The sequence below is a fragment of the Gambusia affinis genome, linkage group LG17 (genome assembly GCF_019740435.1).
Source record: "Gambusia affinis linkage group LG17, SWU_Gaff_1.0, whole genome shotgun sequence".
Classification (NCBI taxonomy): domain Eukaryota; kingdom Metazoa; phylum Chordata; class Actinopteri; order Cyprinodontiformes; family Poeciliidae; genus Gambusia; species Gambusia affinis.
In genome coordinates, this window is record NC_057884.1 from 19,553,839 (window position 1) to 19,581,098 (window position 27,260).

At 37.6% G+C, this 27,260-nt stretch overlaps 1 protein-coding gene across 5 annotated transcripts in view; it reads left to right on the forward strand.

Moving 5' to 3' along the window:
• The window catches only part of rxraa (retinoid X receptor, alpha a), a 173,296-nt gene that overhangs the window by 65,442 nt on the left and 80,594 nt on the right, over nt 1-27,260 (forward strand). For all 5 annotated transcript variants that reach the window (XM_044144202.1, XM_044144198.1, XM_044144200.1 and 2 more), the window contains exon 2: nt 22,450-22,563. In XM_044144202.1, coding sequence (XP_044000137.1) covers nt 22,485-22,563 — 79 coding nt within the window. In that variant the 5' untranslated portion in view covers nt 22,450-22,484. The remainder of the gene's footprint in view (nt 1-22,449; nt 22,564-27,260) is intronic.

The following is a 27,260-nucleotide window of genomic DNA, read 5'->3' on the forward strand; positions in this document are numbered from 1 at the left end:
CAAAAATGACTTCAAACCTTGGTAGAGTATAGGTCAATCGGAAACACACTTGAAAGCAAACACAAATTTCTTCCAATTGCTCATCAGTTAAGCACGTGTGTGTATAGGCCTTCACATGATTCTCTTAATAGAAAGAGTTAAAGTAAAAACAACATTTTTGCAATCCATATCATATGTTCAGCTTATGTACAGAAAGTCTCTTTTGCATGATAGTTCTCAATGATGTCTGTGTTGCAATGCAATAACCAGATTTGCTTTTTTTAATTTCCACGGGGTAAATGCTAAGACTGTAATTATGACTACCAGAAAATGTATCAGAAGAACTGTAAAACACTCTGGGTTATTCATCAGGCGTAGGATATACATCGATACCGACAGATGGATTAGCATCACTGCAAGCCGGCTCTACTTTTATAAATGCAGACTTCATCTTTTTCAGTCTAACAGTTTGTTGTCTTCGCAGTATTTTCACTAACTGCCATGCATGTTTGAGACCAGAGAAAAAGATCTCATGTCAGATAACAGAGTTCCTCTGTGGGTTTTTGCTCTGCCTGCAGTAGTGAAAGAGCGATTAACCATTTGTTGACGCCTGCAGGTCTAGCATGTTAGTACATCCGCCCAGACTGTGGCCTCTCGGCCCCTTAGTACACACACACAAACGCACACACGCCTTCAAACAGACAAACACACACCTGTTAGTAAACGTACAAACAGACAGAGACGTATGCACATATACAGGAGTCCAAAGGGCTTTGTCACCTATAGTTAAACACCTTGCTTCAACCGTCTGGTTTCAGGAATGTTCCCAATGACCGGAGGGTACAGGGTGCTGAGAAGAGAGGGGGAAGGGCCGTCTATCTGGAAAATCTACACGGCAACATTTGTACACCTGATTTTGTACTTGCCCTTGCAGTCCCTTGTGATAGCAGATACACACCCCTTAAACATTTACACATGAAGCCTCATTAAAACACTAAACGTCATTGTGTTTTATAAGGATTGTGCATTCAAGACCAACACTATAAAAGAGATGGATGAGGTTGTAAGAATTTTGAAGAAGCTGAAAAGTGCAGTGTGCATTTAGTCTTCAAATCTGATCTGAAATAAAATCCAGTGCAGCCAGATGCCAGCCTAATTGGTAAAGTCCACCTCTGTGTATTTTATTACAGCTTTCCTGTGAAGGCCTCAGAGGTTTATTACAGATGACATTGGGAATGTGCCAGAATCTTATTTGTGAAAAATGTTCAAAACCACCTGTCACTTTCACCTCACAACACAGCAATACTTTGTTTTGATCTATCATATAAATTCCTAATAAAATGCAGTGGAATTTGTGGCTTTAACTTGACAAAATTTGAAGGTCACATACAAAAAGTTTTGCATTGTGTTGTACCACATTGAAATATGTATGTATCCTTTATTTAACCAGGAAATAATATAATAGATTAAAAACCTCTCTACCAACAATGACCTGACCAAGACTGCAGCATAAAACATACAACAAAGTAGACGGATAAAACCTAAAACAGCATATTTATTCTTTTGTCTACATATAGTTTTCTTTGTTGTCTTCAGTCAGAATAATTTTTTTTAAAGGAAAGCTAAGAAGCCCTAACTTCTTTTAAAACATTTTCTTCTATAGGCTTTATTGTTAAATAGATTTTAAAGGGTGCTTTTCGAATTAAAGTGCCCTAGAAATGTAAATTAATTTAGTGAAGATTTGTAAATCTCATTTCCGGTGAAGCATAATGTCTTCTTGTTCATTCTACTGTTAAGATTTTAGCACAAGGCATGGGCTGTTTTTGGGGAAGGCAGTTGAACAGCCGGGTAAACTAGATAAAGACACTCAGACGTGCAGGTGCCAGTTGTGTCTTCATCAATGCTGTTCTACATGCCAAAGTGCTGACACCATTTAGAAATGACTGACAAGTTCAAGTGTTGCATTTAGGTTAGGTTGTTTTTTTGGGTTTTTTTTTGTCTTTTAGCAATGTAGTGAAAACAGGTGTCAGATATTTAGATCAAATCTTAAAATCAACAGATCTAAATTCTTCTACTCTGGTGCTTCTGGATTAATGGTAAAAATAACTTTATGGAACATCGCTTGGTGTATCGGAAGAGCTGGTGCCTCACATCAGATACTGTAGTCTTGAGTTCAATTTCTGACTTTGAAAATCTGCATGTCTTCCCCCCTTGGCCGTCCGCTCATTTCCTGCCTGGTAACCGTCAGTGAAGGCCACTAGTTGTTGTAGTAAGAAAGTGTTTAAAAATATATCTTCATAGCAGTTTTCAAACTCAAGTGAAACTCAAATTGGGTTTTGTTACAGTTCAAGAGTGAAAACTTGTTTCTCTTTCAGGATTGGTCCAAACTAAAAAAAAAAAACCTGGTCATGAATAATTAACTTCCTGGATAGGAAAGCAAGGTGTTCTGATTGTAGCAGTGGGCCATATCTTTTACATGCAAATTACAAGAAAGGAGCAAATGAAAATGACTCCTTTGTTCCTGGCACAAATATACAACATGTGACTTTAAAAAAAAACAACAAAAAAAACAATCATACCTCTTTAAATTCCCCTACCAGTATTAAAATCAACCTATCAATTAATCTTAATAGGGTTTTGAGTGATACATCAATACAAAGGAGCAAATACAATGTGAGCTGGAACATAAACATTGTTGGTTTAATTCAGTTTAGTTTTATTTCTACAAATTCAGGTTTGAAAAGCATTTGTTTTAAGCTATGCTGAATCAGTACTTTGCAGAACTACAATTACTGCTGGAAGCCTTTTTAGAAGTATCTTTTTCTGTGAAACAGATTTTTTTTCTGTGAAAAATTGTTCAAACTCTGTTGCAGAGCATCTGCAAAAAATAATTTTCAAGCGTTGTTACAGATTCACATGTGGCTTTAGGTCTGGACTTTGACAAGACCCTTCTTACACAACTATGCTTTCATCGAAATCATTCCAGCTGCAGCCCTGACTACATGTTTATGTTCATTACTCTGCTGAAAAGTGCCAATCTCCAGTCTTTTGCAGCCTCAAACAGGTTTTCTTCCAGAATTGCCCTGTATTTAGCTCCACTCAGCTCAACTCTGACCAGCTTCTCTGCCCCTGCTGTAGCAAAGCATCCCCACAGCATGCTGGATCTGCTCCAGTCAGCGAACGCCTGCCTTCAATTTTGATCAGCTGTCGGAGGTCACTGGACGGCGGGAGATTTAGTATCCGACCCGCCGATTAGCAGCCAACTCGCTTCGGCACCTGAGCCGAAAACGACTTTCCGTCATCTGATGAGAATCCCCCTGACAGCTAGATTTGACGAAGTGATATATGTGGAGCGGTGAATGGTGGTGCAGCTGAGAGTCACTGTGCTGTCTGGGAGAGTTAAGGTCAGGGGTTGTGGCTGGGTCACCCTCTGTGGGAGAGGAGCAGCTTCAGCAGACATGACAGCATTTGTCTGGAGGTGAGGAGAAATGATTGAAACAGGGGAACAAAAACAATATGAAAAGGAAGTAGGACGGATGTTTTTGTTTAGTTTTCACTTGAGCTAGTCTACCACATTCTGTCTCGTTCCTACGGGGGGAGCATTACTTTTTTTCTTTTTTTGGATACAAAATTAATTGATAATTGATCCAAAGTTCCAATAAAACCACCCTGGCTTGTCTTTCTTCCAGACATGCACACGCATATAACAGCTGTAGAGAATGAGAGTGGATGTTTATTACAGGATTCTCGTGAATGCTAAGGTGCCCTGGGGGCTATTAAAGCCTTCACTTAAAAGGCACTATCAGAGAACAGTTAATGTGAGCTGCTTGAAGGAGACAGGGGCGGAGAGGTTGTAGAAAAGAAAGAGAAGCCATTGGAACAGCAAGCAGGAGGAGGGAATAAACAGTGAGCACATCTGGATTGCCTCAGCAGAATATTTGTGCAACATCTGGAAAAATTCCCTGGAATTTTAGGGTCCCCTCCTTTCATTTCAGTCGTTTTCCCTCCTCACCGCCACTGCCTCCCCCATCTTTATTTCTTCTTTGTCCCGTTTTCTGCATCTTCAAAGTCACTTACCTTAATGCGGCAGCCACGTAAATACTCTCAAAGTAATGTATGTTGAGCCCTCGCAGACTTTATTGCGCACCAAATTGGGCCCATGTGACCTACTCCCCTTTGTGCGAGGTTTGGCTAATTAAGTGGCAAAGGATCGGGAGGGCAACGGCTGTGGATCCAGACTTAGACCAGACCTGAGCCAAACACAACCCCTCATAAAACTTGGGGGGAGAAAAGAAGAAAATACATTACTTTCTTCTCACAGGGCCCAAAGCATGAAGACTAGACTCTTTGTTTTTAAATGTAGACAAGTCCCCTTTAATTCAATTCACTCCAGTTTCTTTCTACACATTTAGTATATTGCAAATTCATTTCAAGGTCCAATTCATATCCAGAAGCAGTCAAATTAATTCCATTCCAATACACTACAGTTGTGTAGTCAGACTTAAAACAAAACAATCAAATTCAGTCAAAATTATTATGCAGTACAATCAACGAATGATATCAAATGAGTAAAAACGGTTGAATCGACTCACTGAATACATAGGAGTCCTTCAACCTGAGCAAGAAAGTGGCAACACTGGAAAGGAAACCCTACTTTTGTCAGCAGAACCAGACAGACTTAGAATGAGTAGTGGTCTGCCTTGATCAGCAAGAACAGATCAACAGAAGGAAACAGGTCTAAAGGTGTTATTCTGTTTAAAAGAAACAAAAGAGCTGTCAGAGCTAAGCATTTAACCATAGGAAAAGTGTACTTTCAATGGGAAATGACAAGAGAGTACACACAATTAATTGTGTGTACTCTCTTTTGTAAGTTGTGCCAATAGTTCAGTCAAGATAAAGAAAAAAAAAGACAAAGTTAAACAAGGACAGTACCAGGAGAAGTTTTTATTAGGGAAAACAAAGGTAGTATACAAAGTTAGTGGCAACAATAGGTCTGTGACTGACTGTCCAGAAAGTAGACACAAGTAAACACAGAAGAGCTGTACCAGGGGTCCTTTCTATTGGATAGAAACACAACTAGAGTACACAAAATTAGTTGCAACTTCTACAAGTAGGACAAACAAAGAATACAAAAAGGTAGTGGTAGCCAAAGCCCCAAAAGAGGCTCAGTCTAGGGAAGAGACAAAAATAAACACTGAATTATTGGGTTTAGACATTCCTTCAAAGAAAGAGAAAACTGAGCCAGAACCCAAAGTTAATGGCAGCAATTATTTCAAATAATGCATAGCTGGAACGTGGTTGGAAAACAGTGGAATAAAGGAATCTGGTCAGCGTGTCCTATAGCAGCCTGATCACATAGCAGCATAACTAAGACAGCTCAGGATATCTGGCTCACACTTTATGGTTGAATGCGATTAAAAGAAATCTCAAAGAAAAGTGCCTTTTAAATGATATAATAATAAAATTTAAGCATCTGCTGTGCTGCATCCACCTATGTAACAGTACGATCTAGCTGCACAGGCAAGCTTTTGTCTGTCCCTACTGCAAAGATCACAAGATTCCGTTTTTTTCTGTTCTCTTTCTACCAAAGGAAGCTTGTGTTTGTTAGTGTTTAGGGTTCAGAGGAGCTCAGGGCGCGTTCTGTTTAACCTGGATGCGACTCCTCATGGGGTTGCTGGCGGGCAGGTATCAGCGAGCGTGGACGGTAGAGCTACAGAGTGACCAGCTGCATGTTTTAATGTGGTTGGCCATGTCGATCAAAAAAGGTTCATCACTGTTTTCTGATGGGCTTTCTGATGCCGAGGTTGCCAAATACCTGGTGTGCATCAGCAGGAGCAGGCCAGCAATCATAGGGAGAAAAGAGAGACGGAGAGCAAAGACGGGAAAAAAAAGAGATCCCAAACAGAAGGGGATAAATGAAAGTAGCAAGAAGAGACAGATGGGGAAATTCAATGAAGACAAGTCAGGCAATAAAAGAAGCTTTAATTCATTAGTTGAAGAGAACATGTCAAACAGTTTCATTACAATGCACCTGGCCTGCTTGACATGAATCTGTTTTCTTTCATCGTCTGGCTATCCGCATGGTGCAGAAAATACCTTGTCAGTTATCCCAGTCTCCATGCAAATATGGAGCTAAATTTTGACTTGGATTTTTTTTTTTCTCTTTCCTCTTGCCCGTGTTGATCTGCAGTTTGCCTACATCTTTCTGCCTGGCTGAGCTGACAAGTTGTGCTCCTTTCTAGGAATGCTGATGTTGATGATACAGTTGACTGTACGTGTTAGATTATGTAAACTCAGATCAGTGCTAGCTCTCCTCTGTTAAAAGAGCGTAGTTCTTCATGCAGGTGCGCTGAGGCTTTTTGTGTATGGGCATGTAATTGATTAAAATAGGGTAAATTGTAAAAAAAACACATGAATCTCACACACATAAAGACTCCAGGCAGAACTTGACTGTACAATCCAATAGCATGCAGACAGGATTTTCTCCCCAAGTGACATGTTGACATGGGTTTTGCTTCCTTTTAAATTTTAAATCTGTCAGCACAGAGGTCATGTAAGGCACACGGCCTCTAGAGTAAGCCACAATGGGGAAACATTTTCTCCATGCCCTCAGGTTATTGTGTATGCAGATGATCTGTGCAGCCCTGCAGCCTGACCTTCCTATAGCCCATCCAGTGGTCCTTCTTTTGATCCAAATTAACTTTGCTGCTTTGGATCCTGCTTTCTCAAAGCGTTCACCTCTTTTTAGCTCTAAACTGTACTGACGGACTGTCTCTCTCTGTATGTAATTGTTATTTGAGATATAATTTTATTTCTTTACCCTGGGAGGCAGACTTAATATTTTCTGATCAGCCTTATGCTTGACTTGGCCCATCAGATCTTGAGGTTTCTGCAGGTAGACATCCGCTGTGACATTTCGATAGCCTTGAAAAGGTGCCTCACCCTTTGACCTGAATCTCTTCACCACATAAAGATAAAGTGGATTCTTCTTGTTGCAGCTTTGTTTTTTTGTGCCTGGGGTACTGTGTTCTCACTCTGCATAACTTCAAACAAATCTCTGAAGATAAGCAAAGAGCTTTCTTTTTTATCATTAGTCTATAGATTCGAAGTGAAGTTATTGTTTAAATATATCCAAAGCAAATGGTCAGGAACTCCTTAAGGCAGTGACTGCATTCACAATTCTGTGGAAATATAAAGTAAAAATGAATACAAAATGCATTTTTATACCTGGTACTTAATTTTCATGGGGTCAATCAGACAGAGGAAAGTTTGGGCTGGATGGATGGATGTATATAATGTTTTAGGGCTTTGTTTAGTATCACACATCAAAAGCCCAAAGGCCATTTTTAGAAATGGTTATAGACTTTTTGAAAAGTGATTTGATGTAACGTTTATTTGTCACAATCGAAACTAAACCACTGCAATCAAATTGGCTACATCCAGCCAAAGAAAACTTGGCGAATACTTCTTGTTTTGTTTTTGTTCTTGTTGGTTTTCTCCAGTGTACAGGCTAATCAATGTCGAGGCTAAAAGCGCACAAAACTGTGCCAGCTCGTGTGTTTCATTTTATCTTTTGACAGCATGTGGAGTATCATTAACAGCTAGAACTAGTTTCTAAAAATAACTTAAAATTGTTGTGACAGATGTGAAATGTAGATCATTACATAGATGCACTAAATAGTTTTGAGTTTTGATATCTCCCTATGAGAACTTTCACGTAAAGTGACAGATGCATCATTTTTCAGAGTTGTTGATCGGAGTGATTGACATTTTAATCACTCCGATTAGCTCAGGATTCACTTATTCAAAAAGTAACTGTAACACCAGATTTTATCTTCACTTTCCAAACCTTTCATGGACAGTAGAGCTCATCTATGTGCTTGCTGCTCCCTAATCAGGACAGATGTAGATGGATGATTTGTATTTGGTATCAGGGCTTCAGGGGGATTGAGTTAGCTTATGACCAGCTTAGTCTGTGGTCCAGGGCTTGATTGGCAAACATAGTTTCCTCTCTGGATGTGGCAGAGCAGGGGATAACGGGGCACCGGTGACATTTCCCTTCTCACGACATGCCACCCTACATTACAGTGTTTGTTAGACTCCCTAATAGGTTTGATATTCCACCAGGCAAGCTTTCAGTCACAATAAGACTGCTTTTGTTAACGTCACCATCAAGTGGCCTGAATTTTAGTTTTTTGAAATAATTTCATGATCAATCGCTTTGTTGCTTGAATTACCTTTGTAGACGTAAAAATATCCACACACGTTTGGTGCCCTTTAATGCAGTTAGAATCCATGACATCTTTGTTTCCTAACATTTCACTCTCCTCTGAATTTATCAAGCATAATGGGCAGTGCATGTTAGAGCCATTAGCCTGTCACAATGGAAGCTGTCTGACGCTGGAACCATGTCCCGTCCTGTTATGATCATTTCCATGCTATCCCTGGCTCCGGCTTTGTTTCCTGTCTCGGAGGGAAGAGCTCGCTCAAGTCTTTAATACTCAGTTTTTTTGTTCGCAGTGAAAAGCGTCGCCTCCAACCAGCCAGGCAGCGTAGCATCATGCTCGCTCTGCCAGGCCTCAGACCCCATGGTAGAGAAATAATTCATAAAGTGAAATGTACATTTGTTGTGTAAATGACCACATGCTGTAGGATATTTAATCCTGGCTGCTTTTGATCCCAGTCATGTGACTTGACCTAGTTTTTATGCCTCCCTCTGCTTCTCTCTCTCTTCTTTCTCACTTTCCCCCTTTTTTCTCTTTCACAGTCTGTAAGCATTACTCTCCTCTCTCTCATCTGTTTCTAATTTCATTCTTATCAATTTTGGTCTGCCCCCATGTTGGCTGGTTTTCTTTCTTATAACTGATCCAAGGACTTGTCTTTTTCTCTTGATGTCCTAATATCTTGAAATATGTATCTAATAGCTTCGTAGTGACAAAGGACACCAACTTAATGGTTTTTGTGAGAGAATATTCATTATTACTAAAATCTTACGTCATCCCATCATCTTTCCCCATAACATACTGCTTTTAGTGCTGATGTCAGAGTATTGATTCACATAAACTCATAATTTAAACCATTTGGTGAGTGTGAGTGCATATTTAACACATTCAGAATTGATTTAGATTTATTGTTCTGCTTTTTCTGTGAAAATAATGAGCTCATGAGGCTTGATCTTGTTAAAATGTTATTTTTCTAGTTGTATGAAGAAGTCATGGTAACAGCAGATTACATGACTTGACAGATAGAAAAACGTATGACTTCTAGCATCTCTTCATTTGCTGTTACTTGTCTAAAATCCTTACACTGATCAAACCTGTAATAAAGTTAGTTACAGTTGGATTACACATTGCAAAACAAAAATAAGCTATTTAGGTTTTTTTTGTTTTTTTTGTTTCTTTTTTAAATAAATGCCTGTACACAAACTTAAAAATGTTATTTTCAGATTCTACTTCATTTTAAATGATTATGGAGAGTTGATGTTAGCAAAGTGACAGAAAAAAAGATCTTTTATGTAAGGACTGTAAATAGCTTCTCATCATCACAGCTTGACAATCTCATCTCTTTGGTGCGTTACCATCCATATTTCTCAATGTAAAATATTTATGCATATTTATACAGGTCAAACCTGAACTGAATAATTCATACAACTGTTTATCCATTTAACTCTGTTCTCAGGCTGTCATTGAATTGAAACATAGTTTTACTACCTTTCAGAAACGTATTTCTTTGAGATTTGGTTGTTAAAATATAATCTAAAAACCAAACAGACTATTTGTTTTTAGGTTTAGACATCACTTTTCGACTAATTTTTAAATAAAGAAGTATATCAGTTTTTACTCTGGTTTTATTCTGAGGGGTACATCATATGTTACTAACTAGTTTTCACGTGTTCATCACGTTGAGTCTTCTTATTGGGTTTACTGATTAATCCAGAGAGAACACCATTTTGATTAAAACATGCACCTTTCTAGTGTTAATACAAAATTGCTAACTATAATCTTTAATTATTTAAACATTTCTAATTCAATAAGCATTCTTCTAAAAGACAAATCTGTGTGTTCCCACAGTTTTTGTTGTAGTTTCTCCTTGTCCCTAAAGCCTTTGCCCCGCTGAGATGCTTCATGCCCCAGGCCCCCCAGGTTGAGAATCACAGATTTAGATGAATTATTAGATGCTTATCTCAGACTAGCAGCAAGCTTGGCACACCCACAAGTGGAACGCCTTCCGGAATGGATGGCATCCCTCTGTTCTTGGAGTGCACCGACGTTCTCTCGGGCTACAGAATACACTGTTACTCATTAGCAAACCTCTTGCAATAAACATTTTACTGTTCCTAGACTCTGCATGCCAGCGCACAGTTTCTGTGCTTGTATCCGTCTAAATTACTTTCAGCACAGAAGCTGAAATTTTTCGACAGACTTTTATGTCACTACAGACACGAGTCGATAATGTAAAAACGTTCTATGTGAAAGCTCTGAGAACAAAGTGTTCCCTGTTTCTCAGTAATACCAGAGGAATCTGCTTTCTTTTCTGCATCTTTACTAAGATGGGTTTTATTCACCAGTTGGCGTTAGGCTGTCTCATAATTTTAGCATTAATGTTCTTTTTGTTAGAAAAAACAGATTTTACTAAACTTACTCCGAGATTTTTAAGATATAGCAATATAATGGGATGTAATAGCAGTCTATTATCACAAGTAGATTTTGCAGGCTTAGTCCATTTAGGAGCAATTATTTTGCTGCTGACTGGAAAGTTTTAGCTATGTTCAGCCTGTGGAAGTATTTTATAATTGCATGTAACGTCCATGAAAACCTAAGGATAGTGTGAATCCAGAGCGTTCTTGGACGTTCTCAAGAGGATTAATTAGTGTTTTGCTTTTTCAAAACTGCATCATATGTTACATTTATTGAGAGTCAATATCATCAGCAATTATTCATGTCTATATTATGCTTTTAAAGAGAAATACAGTTCTGTTGACTCTATAAATTTATAAAACTTGACGTACCTTAGCGCCAGATCAACAAAATTGAAATGTTTAAGAAATCAGCTAAAATATTATTAGAACCAATCTTTTTCTTTTCACCACAGATGTAGTTTATAATGGAAGAAATATTGAAAACAGTCAGGAGTAGCCTATTCTGGATATCCTACTGCAAAATATAAAAGTAAATGAGTAAGCTCATTTGCCACTTCTGTCTCAAGCTACAACAGCTACTGCCAGCGATGCTGAAGCTGAAACATTTAGTCAGATTGAGAGCGCCGTCCTCTCAATTTATTCTGGAAGCTAAAACGTGCTTTCCAGCCCTTCCCTTTGCTCTGTAATCCCTGACAACTTCTGCTTAGCTCCCTGTGAAGGAATGATATTGAATCATTTCTTCACGCTTCACAATCAATTTAGTGTAGATTTGAAATCCTTCTCCGGATTACAGCAATATTTTTCCCCTCCTGGATTCCTCCACTCCCTAATGGAGGTTTGCTGTCAACATGTTGAAATCAGCATTGCTGGGAATTTTTTTTTTTTTTTTTTTTTTTTTTTTTTTTTAAATCCTGCATTCATATTTAATGGTTCTGACTGAGATGCATTTTAGCCAAAGATTTTAGTGCACTTAAATACATACCAGTTTTCATGTAAATGTCCTCATATGTTCTTTAGCAATACATTTGTTTTTGTGTTTTGGTTTTTATTTGTAGTGTTAGGCCATTCTGGAATCCGTTCCAGATGCTCTCATGTTAGGTGTTTTGATCTACTCATCTTGTTTTATATAGCATAAAAGACTCGAACATGCTATATTTTTATTTTCAAGAATACAATTTTGGGATTTCATTTTAATTTAATTGGATTGGATCCCAATCTGACTAGATGTCTGGATTTTTGTTAGAATGGATTTTTTGGGTCAGAATTGAATTTGGTCTGAATTGGATATTGAATGTTTGAACACAACCTGGGCTAGTTTGTGAATTCAGTTCAGTTTAAGAATTTTATGGGAAATTTGTGCTGATATTCTCAGTCTGAACATGTTATATTTTAGGTGTGTGATTTATTTTGTTTTGTTTTCTTGTTATTTTTTGTATTCTAGTCGGTGCAGTTTATATAGCACCAGTTCACAAGAAAAAGTCAAAAAGAAACATGGACCAGGGGTAATTTCAGAGAAAAAAGGCAGAATTCTAGCTTAATAGTTGCAATAGTTGCAAATATTGCATAATGTAGAGTGGAGATATTTTAGACCAAAGATATTCTTTTCTTATTATTATTATTCAAGACATTTTGTAAGAAAAGTATCTGTTTGTTCCAAACAGATCTGTTCTAAAACAAAAGAAGAAGAAAACAATTTTTTAAACTGCAGATCGTGATTTGACTAAACGGAAAAGGTGTTTCTGCAGGTCAGTGGAATGAGTGCATCAGCAAATAAAATTAAAACAATTGTATGAAAAAGCAAAACATTTTTTCAAGCCTCTGTTCTCATGCTACACACACTTCTCTTTGCATTTAGGCATTCCTTGCCTTTCTGTCTTACTGAATGAGAAGGCTGCAGACAATGGAGAGGGACAGGTGGAAGAACTGCCAGGCTAGTCATGTTGTAGTGGAAATAACTAATGGAAGCTATAGTTCCCTCAAAATCAAAACTTTGGAAACTCATTATGTATTATAGTTTGACTCTAATATCTTTTTTTCAAGATTGTTTTTTGTAATTTCTCCAGTTCCAGTTCTCTCGTTTTCCAGATGAGATGCTGGTTTGATTCTTTTGTTCAAACAAATCTCCAGATGATTTTGTACCTGACTTTTTTAAGTACAGAACAGAGTGGTCATTTTATAACAACCAGGGATTAATTTGTATGCACAATCTCTTATCACACTGACAACTGCCAATTTTAGCTAATTTTCCCAAATCTACTTACAGCTGATTACCAACAAATGTGGTTATTAATAATATCTGAACATGTCACTGTTGATGCTTGACAAAGTGTTTTGCAGCTTTTTAAGAAATTAAAATCTTTCAGGAAACTATTTAAAACAGGTGTTTTTATTCGGATGTAAATATACTTCACAGTAGCTGAAATTGATAAAAAATGTTTCTTTTGAGCAGGAGTAAGTCAAAGGTTTCTTAAAGATCTGTGACACAAAGTGATTTGGGTCTGAATTTTAGCTTTCATCAGACTCAGCTGTCTGGATCTGGCCAGATGTTTTAGAGGATGCTCATGAGAGAGAAAACTAAATCAAACACATTGATGGCAGGACAGGTCCTTCCCTTTGCTTTTTGGCTTAACAATTTTCATGTTTACATCCTCAGTGCATGAACACAAGCTGTGCTCTGCCAGTGTGGGAGGATGAGGTTAATGGGGGACTCTGTGGAGGCAGAAGCGTGGGTGTGTAGTCAATTTAGCAGGCTAACAGGAAGCGTGCTCCGGGATCCAGGCGGGCAGTGAGTGGGACACGGGTCGTGTAAACTCTTTGGGCCTCAGAGCTTCCTTTTAAATATCCCTTCACGATCATCCCTCTGTGTATTGGAAATCCAAGTTTTTCCTTGATAACGCAACAACTCAATCAAATTTCTTCTATCAGAATGCAACCATCTATCAAACAGAAAAAAAACAGTGCATATTTGACTTGGCACAGGAACACTGCAAATCACTGTGAATGTTGCAAAACTGTGGATGAAATCCACCCGTGATCCATTTGAGGAAGCCCATAAACCTAAGTTTTATCTCTCCCTTTCTGGTGGTAATATTTCACAGCTGAGAGAGGTCAGTGTGTGCTTTGCCAAGGGCTGTTGGTGTGGGTAGATAGTCCGTCATGTGAACAGCTACTGCAAAGATCAGCAGAGGGATAGTAGATTGTTAAATGTTTCTTGTCTCTGTCCCTTTGGTGAAAGAAGCCTCTTTTACCCTCACAGTCCAGAAATCACACAAATTTGATTAGGAGTCATTTGCGCAAGGAGCAGCTCTGTCTGCCAGGCCGCAGTGAGGCCCTTGTTCTCCTATTTGCCCCGGAGAAAGGTTCTGACATGCAGAAGTAGGCTTTGAACCAGCCCCTTTCTTTTCTTCCCCTTTAACCTCATTTACCATACTCTTTCAGTTTTTCTTCCTCCCCCGTGTCTGTCTGTGGCTGCTCACCGTTGGTCTGCCTTTGGCTTCATCATGTCACAGCAAGAGAGACAAATGACTGTTATAAATAATCAGGAACTGGAGCTTTGGTGTGATCTCTGCAAAAGCCTGTTGAAGTTTCATGTTTTATGCAATCCAGAGAGAGAAAGACAAGGTGATGGCAGTTCATCTTTATTTGGGAAAGGTGAATTTGAGAGACAGGTTTGTAAGGAAACCCACTGCCAAAACGCAACCATCTGCCGTTTAGCCCCAACTAGTCCCTGAATGCAGTTGCTGACTCTAAATCTACTTAGTGGCTGATATCTATGCAGGTGCACTGGGTGTCTGAGAGAGCCAAGAGATTTTGGTTTGGGCATAAATGTGGGTGTAGAAAATGAGATTTTTGCATGTGGTTGAGTTGATTATTCACACCCACAGTGGCAAGAGAAATTTTGCCATGCTGTTTTGTCAGAATTATATTTAGTATTCTTCATAACATGGTACATGCTTACAGTATGAAACTGTATATAAATATATATTTTTACTTTTAAATGAGAGTGTCAAAGCTGTCTTTTTATTAGCTTTCTTATTATGCAGGCCATTAGAAATAAAATTTTTACGTGCTCTGCTGCTCAAGATTAAAAATATATTACCATAAATAAAGCGTAGTGAGGTTGTTAAATTAAATGGTGTAACGGCAACATATGTCTTTTTTGGAAAGAGATAGCATTGTCAGGCTAGAAAAGGGCAGAAGATATCACCTCTGCTTTTGAATTGTTTTTGTGGTTCCATTTTTGGTACGAGATAGAAAAAAAAAAAAAAAAGAAAAGTCACAACAAAACCAGGAGCAGATATTATCTGGAACATTTGGAGGTATTAACAGATTGTGAAAGTGTGGATTCTAAACTGTGGATTCTAATAATCCAACACAAGGGAATAAAAAAAGACTAATTATATCACCATTTGCTCCTTTCAAATGTGCAACTTATTGGCCAAAACTAATAATGAGTGCTTGAATAGCCAAAAAAAGACACTATGATAATCTGCTTTGGGTTTCCCTACAACAAAATTTACTATTTTGTCAGAAATTTGTGGTCTTTATTTTTGATTTTCTTTATTTCTGCTCTGGCGATTTGCTCCCAGTTTTAAGTTAGACAATAACAAAACTTAATTCCCACATACCAAAAATATTCCCATAAATCCCAGTTTTCAAAAACTGATAAAGTTTGCTTCAGGTTTGTACTTTTTAATCCAGAAAATGGGTTATTTTACTTCAGTTGCAGTTTCTCCCCAACCAAAATATACAACTTTTCAAAAAATTGATTAATCTTAAAAAGATTAATCAACTGTTTCAATACTTATTTTTTCATCCGACAAAGGAAATTCCCCTTGGCATTCATTTGCTAATTTTTGATTTGGCTCACAATCTGAGAGCTATTTAGCTTTATAAGAAATTTTAATTCATCCAGAAACACTGCATAACTTCAGAAATAATTTAAAAAAATATTCAATTTAGCCCATATACAATGTTTAATGCATTGCGGTAGAATTATTTGCCTTAAATATTAGCACACAAAACAGAGGTGATTTAAACATTTTCATTGTTTTAAAACTAGTACTTACAGGTTCCACCTTTAATGTTAATGTTTGCCATTGTGAAGTGTACACTTCAGTTTACTCTCCTGTCTCTCCGTTAAAAATACACACCTATCATAATCAGACAGAAATGTTAAAGAGGGGTGCTCTTGTTTCTTTCAACCTACCTTGCTTTGTGTCTCACAGAAACTTGAGTTGCTTAATAAGTCATTCAGTAAAACTGCCCAGTGAACTTTTTATTGCTGCTTTAGACTTAAATAGCAGGCAGTTCCGAACAGTTCAAGAAACAGATGCCTGTCTGCAGATTTTAGTCACCTTTGTCCTTCTTTCAGACGAGGACAACTCAAAGCGCTGGCATTGTTGTCATTTTGCTCAGGAACGTTTTGCAGACAGGTTTGGGTTGTTGTGGCTGAACCTGAAAATGTTGTCTTCCTGCCAAGGTCTTTTTGGGCATCTGGTTCTGCAGTCTGTTTATGCTTCCGTTAGGACTAAGGAAGCCCTCGGGTAGCTGATGTTGCCCTGAAGGCAGAGAAAATTGTACGTCTAAGAAATCCACTTCGCTGTGTAAAATGTCGTATTGAATTCTTTTATTTTTTTCAGTTACAAGCCCTTGTACTCAAATCTCAAATGTGCTGCAAATGCAATGAGATTTCAGACCAAGCCAATTTTTAAAAAAATCTCAGACTGTAGATAATCTTTTAAGAAACATAAACAGTCTTTGCCATCAATGCACACAGACATGAATTGACGGAGGGTGTGTTTTATATAAAACAATGATCAACAGATATGCATTTTATTATTTTAAGCTAGGATATCAAAGTTGGCTTTGTTGTTGCCCAAGATTTGCTCCATAAGAAATCAATAAAACCTTTATAGCTAGATTTGTCTTCTTTATAATGAATTTGAGTTTTATGAGGGATGAAAAATATATGTGCTGATGGCGCAAATATGCCCAGGAATGTCAAAGATTCCTTCCCTGCTCTCAATGCAGATCACAGCAGGATGCAGCACGTTTAGTGTTTGATTAGAAAACGATGGGTTCTAATGTGCAGATTAGCTTCAAAGATAAAACTGCAAATAAAATAGAGTTGCATCAGCAACATATAGGCATGGAAATCATTTTAAAATGGATGATAGAAATGCAAACAATGGTCTTTATTAATTAGGGGCACATTCTTAGCAGGGCTATGATGGGTCATCAATACTGAATAACTAAAATGTGCTTTCTTTTTGTACAAGGTTTTTCAAGGGCTAGGTCCAATTCGATAATTACTTTTTCTTTATCTAAAACTCCCTCATACTCATATTCAGTAGAAATAAACAAAACTGAGAAGCATTGCACAAATGGGAATATTTCATTTCAATGAAGCAGAAAATACACTATGATAGATACAGTATTTTAGACATGTAGAGAAAACACTCGATTTAACAACAACAATCTTCAAGGTTGCTGTGGAGGACAGACAATGGAGACTGCTGCATGGGTGTGTGTGGGGATGGGTCTTTTATGGTTTCCTTTTCCTCATGTGGACCTTTGAGGCCTACTTTAGAAAATGGCTGAAGGTGAATGGCATTCACAATGGTTAAGTATAGCAATTAATGGCTTCTGCTGGTCCATCCCTCTGCACTTTACAAATGTCTCACACCCTGGTTTCCCGTGAGGGAAACTATTTTTTATTACACCTTGGAGATGTCATGAGGGCCCTGATGAACTTTGACCTTGGGCTTGATCACCAGGGCAGTAGGGAAAACGAACAGTAACCAGAAATTTAAATTGTGCTTTATTTTTGTTAGATTTTTCAAAGTGAACCTGCTAGTTTAAAAATATCCCTAAATAAGCATGGTTCACTTCTGCTCTCATCTGCTGGTTTTGTTACTGTGGTAAATTTACACATCTATGTTTAATTAGAACCTTGTCATTAAGTCTCTGTTTTACAAGCGAGTCTATCAATAAAAACCCTAGTTTCATTAGCAGAGCATCTTTTAGGCTCTCCTTCATTAACACCAGACTGTGTATGCTATATGTGATTTTGTCTGCAGCCCAAATTTAATGAGGAAACCTCCAGCATGTTTACATTGCTCTGAATGTCTATGATCTCTCTTAAAGAAGAGGCAGGCAAACAACAAACAACCAAAAAGTTTGAACATATGCAGATAGAGTTTCTTGCAAAAGTGTTAGATTTGTCCCTTAACACTGACAAACGTCCATGTATTTTATTGTATTTCCAATGATAGATCAGCTGATAGATGTGCACTGATTATACTGATAGCATGATTCAGTACAGGACTCGGAAATACATTGAAATTTGTGTTGTGGAACACACTGTGAAAAGTTGAAAGGACCTAAATAGTTTTACTCTTTCTTTCTGTTTCGAAATGAAAAGCAACATCAAACATTCTTGCTCAAATATGCGAGCCAAGACGTAGCTAATGCAGCATGAACTCTGGGATTTAATGACGTGACATGTACCAACCTTTACCCCTCATGGCAGCAGATCCTCGACCTGCACGAGCACGTCCACCCGCTTTCATCGTTTACTTTGAGGCCACAAAAGTAAAGCAACCGAAAATAATTCAGGGTTCAGCCAAAAGAATAAGATGGATATGTGCCTCCTAAATCTGCGGTTTTCCAAATATTTTCTCAGCTGTCACATTGCTGAATGTTTTATTAGCTTCGTAATTATATTTCTTGGAATCTGTTGTTTTTTTAAGTCGAGTGATGAATCATTTGCAACTGACAAAATTTTCATCTTAGTCAGAGATGTGTGTTTACATTGAAAATAGCAAAGGATAAAGTTTCTATTTTTTTAATTTTATTTAATTTTTTTTCCAGATGCTAAGATTATGTTCTAAAACTATTTTGTCCCACTTTCCTCTGCTCCCTCTCAGCTTTAGATAAAAGTCCAACTTCATACTATAACATAACTCTGTCTCGTGGGAACATTTTCCCAGTGGATGGCTTGGAGTGAGGGGCTTTTTTTTGGTGGTGGGATGGAGCTGCTGTCTCCTTAATTTACTCCTGATTTAGGAAAAGTGCAGCTTGACTGGGGAGGCTTGGTTCATATGGTAATGCCTTAATGTTCAGTGACATTGCTCAGAACTTGGAGCATGTGTCACTGTTTGCCCTTCAACCTCTTTATACAAAATGGTTTGTACTTTGTCCCTTTAAAAGTTGATGCTTTTGGCTAAGATGGAGAAAATGTGGTTAAGTAAATGAAACCTTTTTTCCCTACTCTAATTCACTCCTAAACAGCATTTCTGCTACCCTTGCACTCATGGTATGGAGGAATACTTTCCGGTTATAACTCTGAAAGACTCTTTGTCTCAAAAGCCTTGGAAGAAGGCACATCTACAATCTAGCTTTTTTTATTTGTAGCACATTATTTAAGTCATTACCGTTTGTGTGTATGCTAGACTCGTTTTTTTTTTTTATATTTTCTTTCTGGATCTGTATATACTGGGTTTTTTATGTCAGGAAGATCATTAAACCCTTCCAGATTGAGTTTTGAGGTTATTTAACAGCATCAACACGAGACTTTAAAAAGCTAAGCAAGGAGATGAAGAGGGATGGTTTTGTTCTTGGACTTTGATGCAAAGAAGGATTCTTCACAAAATGACTGTTTTACAACAGCAGAGTGACTTCTGTCAGAAGCTTCCTCAGAATTGCTGTGATACAGACTGCTACAGAAGATTTGCCCACAGCAACAACAACTCTTTGAAGGAAACAAATTATAACATTTTGTTTCCCTTTGGGAAAAATAAAGTATTTTTCAGTTTAATTGCTTAGAAACTCCAGTACTTGAGGAAGTCAGACAAGATTTAATTACTCTACACTGACTGCAAACCTCTGAAACCCAGTTAGTGGAAACAAAAATGTTTATTTTTCCTAAAAGGTATAGTTAAAATCTTGTCCTGCTTTGGTTTGGGAACTGGATGTATTATTACATCTTCCTCTGAACTTAATTCCAATTGTTTGAGTATTTGAAACCCAAGCCAGGCTCAAAAGTTATTGTGCATATAAACTGTCAGCGCAACACGGTTTTGGCTCTCCCCGTTGCCTTTGTTCTCAACGACACCCATAAAACTGAATTTGACAGACACTTTTTTGTTTTTAATAATTACCAACATCTGATAACAATTATGTGCTTTGTACACACAAGATAAATGATCTGAGGAAAATCATTTGTGCTTCTTGTGTAATATTTTGAAGTCCTTCTTCATCTTAAGTTTAATTAGCGATTTTCGAAATAATCTCAGTCTGTGTTTGCCTTTGCTCCATCAGATTCTATCAAAGCTTTGAGAGAAAAGCATCAAACATAAAATCTCTCCTGGTCACACATCTGCATAACTTCACCCCAGCTTTCGCTCGCGCACCCACCAAAAGCATGATAAAAAAAATATCAGCATCCAAGACAGCTTATGATGGGGAACTAATTCAATATCCCTATTCCTGTTTTAAATGTCACTCTTTGAGCTCATCTGGAGTGACATGTTTTTCATGCTGGAAATAAAGGAGCTTTATTGGGCTCTGAACAGAGTGACGCGGGAGGGAAGAGGCAGCGGGAGGGCGGCTTCTTCTACTGATGTTTGCTGAAAATCCAAAGGTCTTCAGAAGAAATGAATAACGTTAGAATTTTCATAAGTTTGTCGCTGCTTTGTGATCCCCTAGAGTCAATAAAAACGGAGCATCACAAAGTGCACAAATAAATCTGAGCTTTGCTAGAAGCTACAATGTCAGTCAGCAAAATGCCTCTTATATGTCACTTAAAGTTTGTTTAAGGAATCATCAAGTAGGGGATACAGAATCTCATTTCTGAGTTTTTGGTCCTTTTCGTTCCAAAACAATGTTGCAATATATTCTTTTTTTTTTTGGGGTTTTGTTGTAGACAGGCATGTAAATACGCCAGATTTAGCCACATGGGCTAAATTTCCTTTGTAGTCCGCTGGCAGGTTTACAGTAAAACATAAAGAACAATTAACAAAAGAAAAAAAAAAAGGTCTCTTTTAGTTTGTTTGTTTGTTCCCTCTTTTTTTGGCCAAATGATGCAAATGACCGGTGAGTGCTTCGCTGGAGGGGGCTGCAGCCTCCACAGTTGCCTCATTGTGCCAGATAATGACCACCCCATTGAGAGTGACCCCCATGACCTCAGAGACAGACAGTAAGACGGCCTGGTCCAGCCCCTCCAGGCATCCTCTATTGTGGCATTTTGCACACGCAGAGCAGCAGAACTCATAGCGGTACCCAACTGCCTTTTGCCTTCCACCACTCCACCATTAATTATCATCCTGTTGGTTCGCTGCACTGTTCAGTAGTTTTGATCCAGATGCAGATGAAAGTCGTGGTGAAGTCCAGCTGTATATTCTAATAAATTGCAGCCCAATCTGTTAGAATATAATTGAAAAGTTAATTCATTCCAGTATTTCAATTTAAGCTCAATTTATAGATTAATGTCTCGTCTGTTGCGTGTCTTCTATCTTCCCATTAAAAACATGTTACATGGAGCTAAATGTGATGAAATAAAGCAGACAGTTCTGTTATGTCTTTGAATTGTATTTATCACTTTTTATTATTCTCTGACTTGTATAATGCATGTGGATTGAGATTTATGAAGTGGAATTCACTGTTCTGTTGAGGTACTTCACATTACTGTCTTATTTTATTTCAACAAAAGGCTTTTACATGATATTGTGATGAGGGAATTACACAGCGTTCATTTAGATACATGCTGTTAAGACTAATCGAATATTTATAAGCCAGGCAAATTTAGAGTCATTATTTTCATTAATATATATGTTTTTAGTAGACAGCTCTCAAAAAATGAGCATCAATTTAAAAGGGTATGTTTTATTAAATGTTATATATTGTAAAAAAAAATCCAACATTTTTACATTTTGTAAAAATGAAATGGCATACTAATGACTTTTACTCTGATCTCTACTGGAATAATTACAATATGATGCTTATTTTATTTGCTGAGCAGCTTTTTGCATGTTTCCTTTGGTATTTTTGGTGATCAGCTCCAAGTCTTTGTGGTTAGAAAATCTAAATCTTTAACTTCTTCCTCAGATTCTCTATTAGAATGAAGTTCCACTCCAAAACATTATTACATTATTATTACAGTCTGAAATAACATGTTTCTTAAATAAAAAAAATCTTCGAGGGCAATGAATAAATCTGGCTTAAGCCGTATATAAAATGCTTCAGGTGAGAGAATTGTGAGTGTGGTAGCTCCTGAAGCAGTGCCTCCAGCTGCAGTTCACACCTTGTGGATATCCCTCAAGCTTTGGATTGAAGTTTGCTTCTCAATTCTCTCAAGTTATACCTGTTGCTTGCAGCCTCTTTTTTTTTTTTTTTTTTTTTTTTTTAACCATACTCTTACTTTCACAGGTTTTTCTATTTATATACTTTGACACAGCCCTCTCAAAAGCCAACCTTCTGAGCAGTTGTCAATCAGATATGGTGATAATGTGAACATTAAACCAGGTATTTACACTGTTGAGAAAATGAAGTCAGAGTTTTGAAAAAGTTTCCTTTTACAGTGGCTCTTGAAGAAAATGTAAAATTTATGCTTTCAGAAATCGGGCTTAATAAAAGAGCGGCCTGCTAGAAGCAGATGGAATAGCTGGCCAAATCATCACGGACTAGTTAATTTTAGAATATTTTCTATTGAGACTTTTTTCTTCCACTCAACTTTTTGAAAAAATAAAATTTTTCTCTTTTCAATTTATCTATCAAATGTTCGTCCTTAGATATAAATTCCTAATGCATTTTTCTTTCATATGTTGCAGGGTTTTTGAAGCCCCAGTGCTCATTGGCTCCCCCCATGCAACGAGGTCGTTCGTCTGAGGCGTGTTCATGTTTCAGCGGTGTTTGTCCCCTCCATCAGCGTCGCCTATCCTCAGGTAACTGTGAAAGCAAAGCTGTTGTTATTTGTTGTTTGTTTTTTTTCCTATTTGATATGTGAGGAAACAAAATGTCAGACACAAGGATTTTATTTTATTCATTTGCTATATTAAAGTGCACACATTGACCTAATATGCTGTATACAACATTGTCTAATACTCAAAGGTGCAATTTGTTCTCATCTTTCTGCTTTCATAAAGTATTTTGCTGTGTCCAGTTCTGCGTTTTGTCAAAAATAACTTGCTTATGATTCAGAAACTTTGCAACAATATTACGTTTTTCTTAATCCTTGCTGGAATTTTCATGTGGTGGAAACTGTTGCTTGTTGCTGCAAAAACACTCATGCACATGTCACTGCCTCTGGTCAGAGATGTGACTGTGGGCGTCGCTCAAATGCAGCGCTCAGTCTGTTTTTATGATTAATCCTGTCTCAGAACTGATGGACAAGGTAATAGAGGTGTTTTGAGATCACCCACTTCCTTTCTAGCACTCTGGCCAGCCTGAGCCGAGCTCTTTCTGGTGTAAAGCTAATGAATAGGGGTCCAAGCTATGCGGAACATCTTGTTAATGCTGATATATTCCTTCCCTGAGGCTAGCGCTATCTGCAGCATCGTTGATGAGGCTGGCTGCTCTGGCCATCATGTGAGGAAGGCATGACTTCTACGGCTGGATAAAGCCAGTTCAACTTGTAAAAAGCTCTGTTGGAACATTTGATTATATGTTGTTGTTGTTTTTTTCTAACCATGATCTTGGATTCCCCCGGCTTTGCAAAAGTAATCGTGCCCCTTTAACTTTTTCATATTTATTTACATACAACCCCAAACTTCAGCATAGTTTACTGGGACTGTATGTGGTAGATCACAGTTCATTGCTGTTAATTGGAAAATTATGCATGGTATTTCAAATATTGTACAGATAACAAATCCTGAAGTTGTGACACAGTCCTCTTTACATTGATCCCGCTAAGTAAACTCAAAAGCTGTAAATTGTCTTCAAAACCTACATTGTCTATAAATAGTAAAAAAAAATCTCTTTGTCTTTTAGAGAACCCTATTCCATCTGTCGTCTAAAATGTAGAGTATGGCACAACTCAATCAAACAATGGTTGTCCACTTAAAACTAGTCTGATGTTATTACCAGAAGCAGCCCATAGTTAAATTGGAGAAGCTGCAGAAGTCCACAGTTTAGGTGAGAGAAATTTCTGACATGGCAATTATTGTGAAATCCACAAAGCTGATTTATGATTGAGAGGACGAAAGATATTATTAAAGGAAACCCATGAAAATCCCGTATAGAGGACACCTAAAAACATGTAAATGAAGTTGGTCTTGTCAGGTTTTACTTGTTTTAGCATATGTGGTGGAACATTAGCCTGATCACATCCCGAATGTTAAAACTAATGATGGAATAAATACATTTCAGAGCAAAGTCAAATTTAGAACCTGTGCAAGAGTTGAAAGTTGATTTTCATAGATCATCTCCCTCCAGTCTGACTGATCTTGCTCTATATTTGTTTGGGCAAAAGTTTCAGTCTGTAGTTGTGCAAAAGTATTTGAAAATCTGCAGCAAAAGTTGGCTTTCCGAACTGTTGACTGCGGCGTGTTGAATACAAAACGCAAATTTTAGAAACATACACCAGTTTCCTTCAATTTAGTAACTAGTCATTACTTAGTTTTTTTTTAAATTTTAGCATTATAAAATAATATTTTCCTTGGTTTATATGGTTTTAATGATATCTGAATTGATGCCTGTGTTGTAGTTAGCTTTTTTCCAGAAACAGTTTAATAAGTATAGATCAAACTGCCTGCAGGTTTTTGCAAATTAAAAATCATTCTGGGTGACAGCTGAACTTTTTTAGAGCAGAAGAAATCCCTAAACTACTTATGTGATCACGCTGATCAAATCCTGACGACATTTCTTTGGCTTCTTGTGGTTTTTATTATAATACGTTTGATGTTTGGAGTAAAAGTTTGTTTGCTGGCGGAGAAAATGCTGTATTTTCTTGCCTTGTAAAATATCTACATAAATTCCTTCCAGAGATTTTTAGAGAAACTAGCAGCCAGGCTTTACTAATCAAATGCTCTTGATTAAATAATTACATTTGGCGTTGGCACTTTTTAAAAGGCAGGAAATTTAGTAGTTTGTCCATCTGGAACATGCAAGTTCCTGGTAGCACAACAACAAGAAAGAAATATCTCACCAATAACCTCAGATAAGCCACTCATGCTTCCTAGAAAGCAATATCCAAACAATTTAAGCCTATCGTACTTGAACATCAAATATTTTTCTGTTCTGCTTTTAATTTGAAACAAATGCTCCCCAGAACTTAAGTTCCCTGAAGACTATTTCTTAAATGCTTTTAATATTTCGCAGCATCACTGTTTATGTAAATTCTGTCCACTGATGCTTAGACCATTGCTGCTTTGGAGCACAAGACGAGGAAATAAGTTACAGCCACTTTCATTTTATTGGCATCAGGGCATCATAGCAATAAGCCTAGAGTTTTATTGTGCTGAAAATGTGTAGCTGTAATTTATTTGAAATTTATTTTGAAAATATCAACAATTTTCTTTTTCAGCCATTGAGTCTTACTCAACATGGAAGCTAATTTTAGCATCCAAACAAAAATACTTATTTTTACTGTTCGATTCAAATTTAATAGAATATGGCCAATTGATCTGTTAGAAAGTAGTTAGATGACAAAACCTACACTGAGCCTATTCAGTCAGTGAGATATATTTACTGCCCTCCCACCCAGATGGTGTTAGGCAGGTTGAGATCCATTTCTGCTGTAGTACTCTGACTTGAACGGCTCATTCTTCCTAAGAATAGACGTCAGAGTAAATTCACCTCTGTGTCAGACTGCAATGCAGTTTTAGGCCCCACGAGCCCCTCTGTGCATGTTGAGTTTTAAAGTTTTTGACAAGACAAATAGAAGAAGATGAACACATATGGCTGATTTGGAAGGGTTGAAGGAGAAAACATCTTTTTCTGAAGAGAATATGGCAGCAGGACTGTTTTTATATAGCACTGTTTACAGATACAAAGTCATAAAGTGCTTTAAAAGTTAATGAAGTCCATGACTGGAGAAAATCAAATCAACTTACTCCAGCTGTCAAGCACTGTGGTAGGAGAGTAATGATTTGGGCTTGGGCTTGACATAATGCAGTCATTGGTACAAACTTGAATTCATCTGTATACCAAAGTTTTCTGGCGCCAAATGTAAGGTCATTTGTTTAACAGCTGAGGTTTGGCACAAAGTGTGTCATCAGCTACAAACTTTTTCTAAATACAGCTGCAAATCTGCAACAGAATTACTGAAGATAAAAGAATCAAGGGGATGCAAAATCCATACAAAAGCTAGATCCACACACAAAATGAAGTTCATGCAAATGTATTTATTTTAAACTTGATTGAAATGGGATCAACATAAGACAAAAGTGAATCCTCACACACCCCAATGAAATGAACCTACATTGTACAGAAGAATCTGTCAAAATTCTTCTAAAACTTCTGAAAGTGATTTATGGTCAAGGTTTTCTACTAGCTCCTCGGTCTTGGATTATTGCAAATTTTCTCCATGACCGCATTCACAGTTGTGGAAACTTTCCTTTTCCCATGACAGCATACCTTTTGAAAGTTGACACCCCTTACTTGCATAAAGTTTTGCGTGAGAAATTTACAGCAGACTATATTTGCTATTCATTACGAGACGCAACGCTAGCAAAAAAATATGCCTTCAGCTGCGACTCAGCTCCCATCTGCTGCAGCAATCCCTGAAGACAGTTATTTATTTATTTACCTAATTTTACTTTCCTTTTTGAGTTTTAAGAAAGGCATGATTTAAATATATTTTTGTACCCCAGTGGAAGATGTAGGGTTGTTTTTTTTAGTTTTTTTTTTTTTATCTTAGGTAAAATTAAACTCTCTCTCCTCAGATGAATACATTTTCATGGACAAGTTTCAGCATGATGAGGCACACAGTTATTCCACCAACCTCGCCCCCATCTCTGTGCATTTTACAGAGTTATCTTGATTGATTGCAACATATTTTACTGTCACAGCTTGTGGTGAGGGTGAATGTGTTTCCAGAACAATCCAGACCATCTGGTTTAGAAGTGTATAGTCTTGCTGAAGTATGTCAAAGGTTTTGGGATGTTTTAAGACTTTAAGTTTCGAGTCAGATTGGGTTATTTTGTCTGTCTCGAAAGCAAATGAAGAGGAAAGCACTTTCAGGGTTGATGAAATTTATTATCACAGTCTTGTTGCTTTTGTTATACATGAGATGTTGAAGTAATTCAGTGGTATGTTTGGCAGCCAAGTGAAGAAAAAAAGAAAAGCAATTGTTTGGTTTAGAGAGTGGACAGCCTCTCTAAACTTTATAGTCTGTAATAATCGTGGATCTAATTATGGAAAGTGTTGCTGTAAATCCACCAGTGTCCCCAAATTGTGTGATTGTCCTCCAGCCTCTGCCTGCACCCACAATGACAAGCTGCTGTGGGAGCTGTGAGGCGTGTAGCGGTGACCAAGCAGGAGGTTTTCTGGGAACTGAAGCGAACCTCACCCGGGTTTGGTGGGGGGAACCGTTTTCATCCGCGATCTGCTGAACTCCAGGCAGCGCACTGATGTGGCTGGGCTCCGGTTTCAGCGGTTTTTACATTGTTCTCCTCCCGCCCCTCACCCAAATAACAAGTTA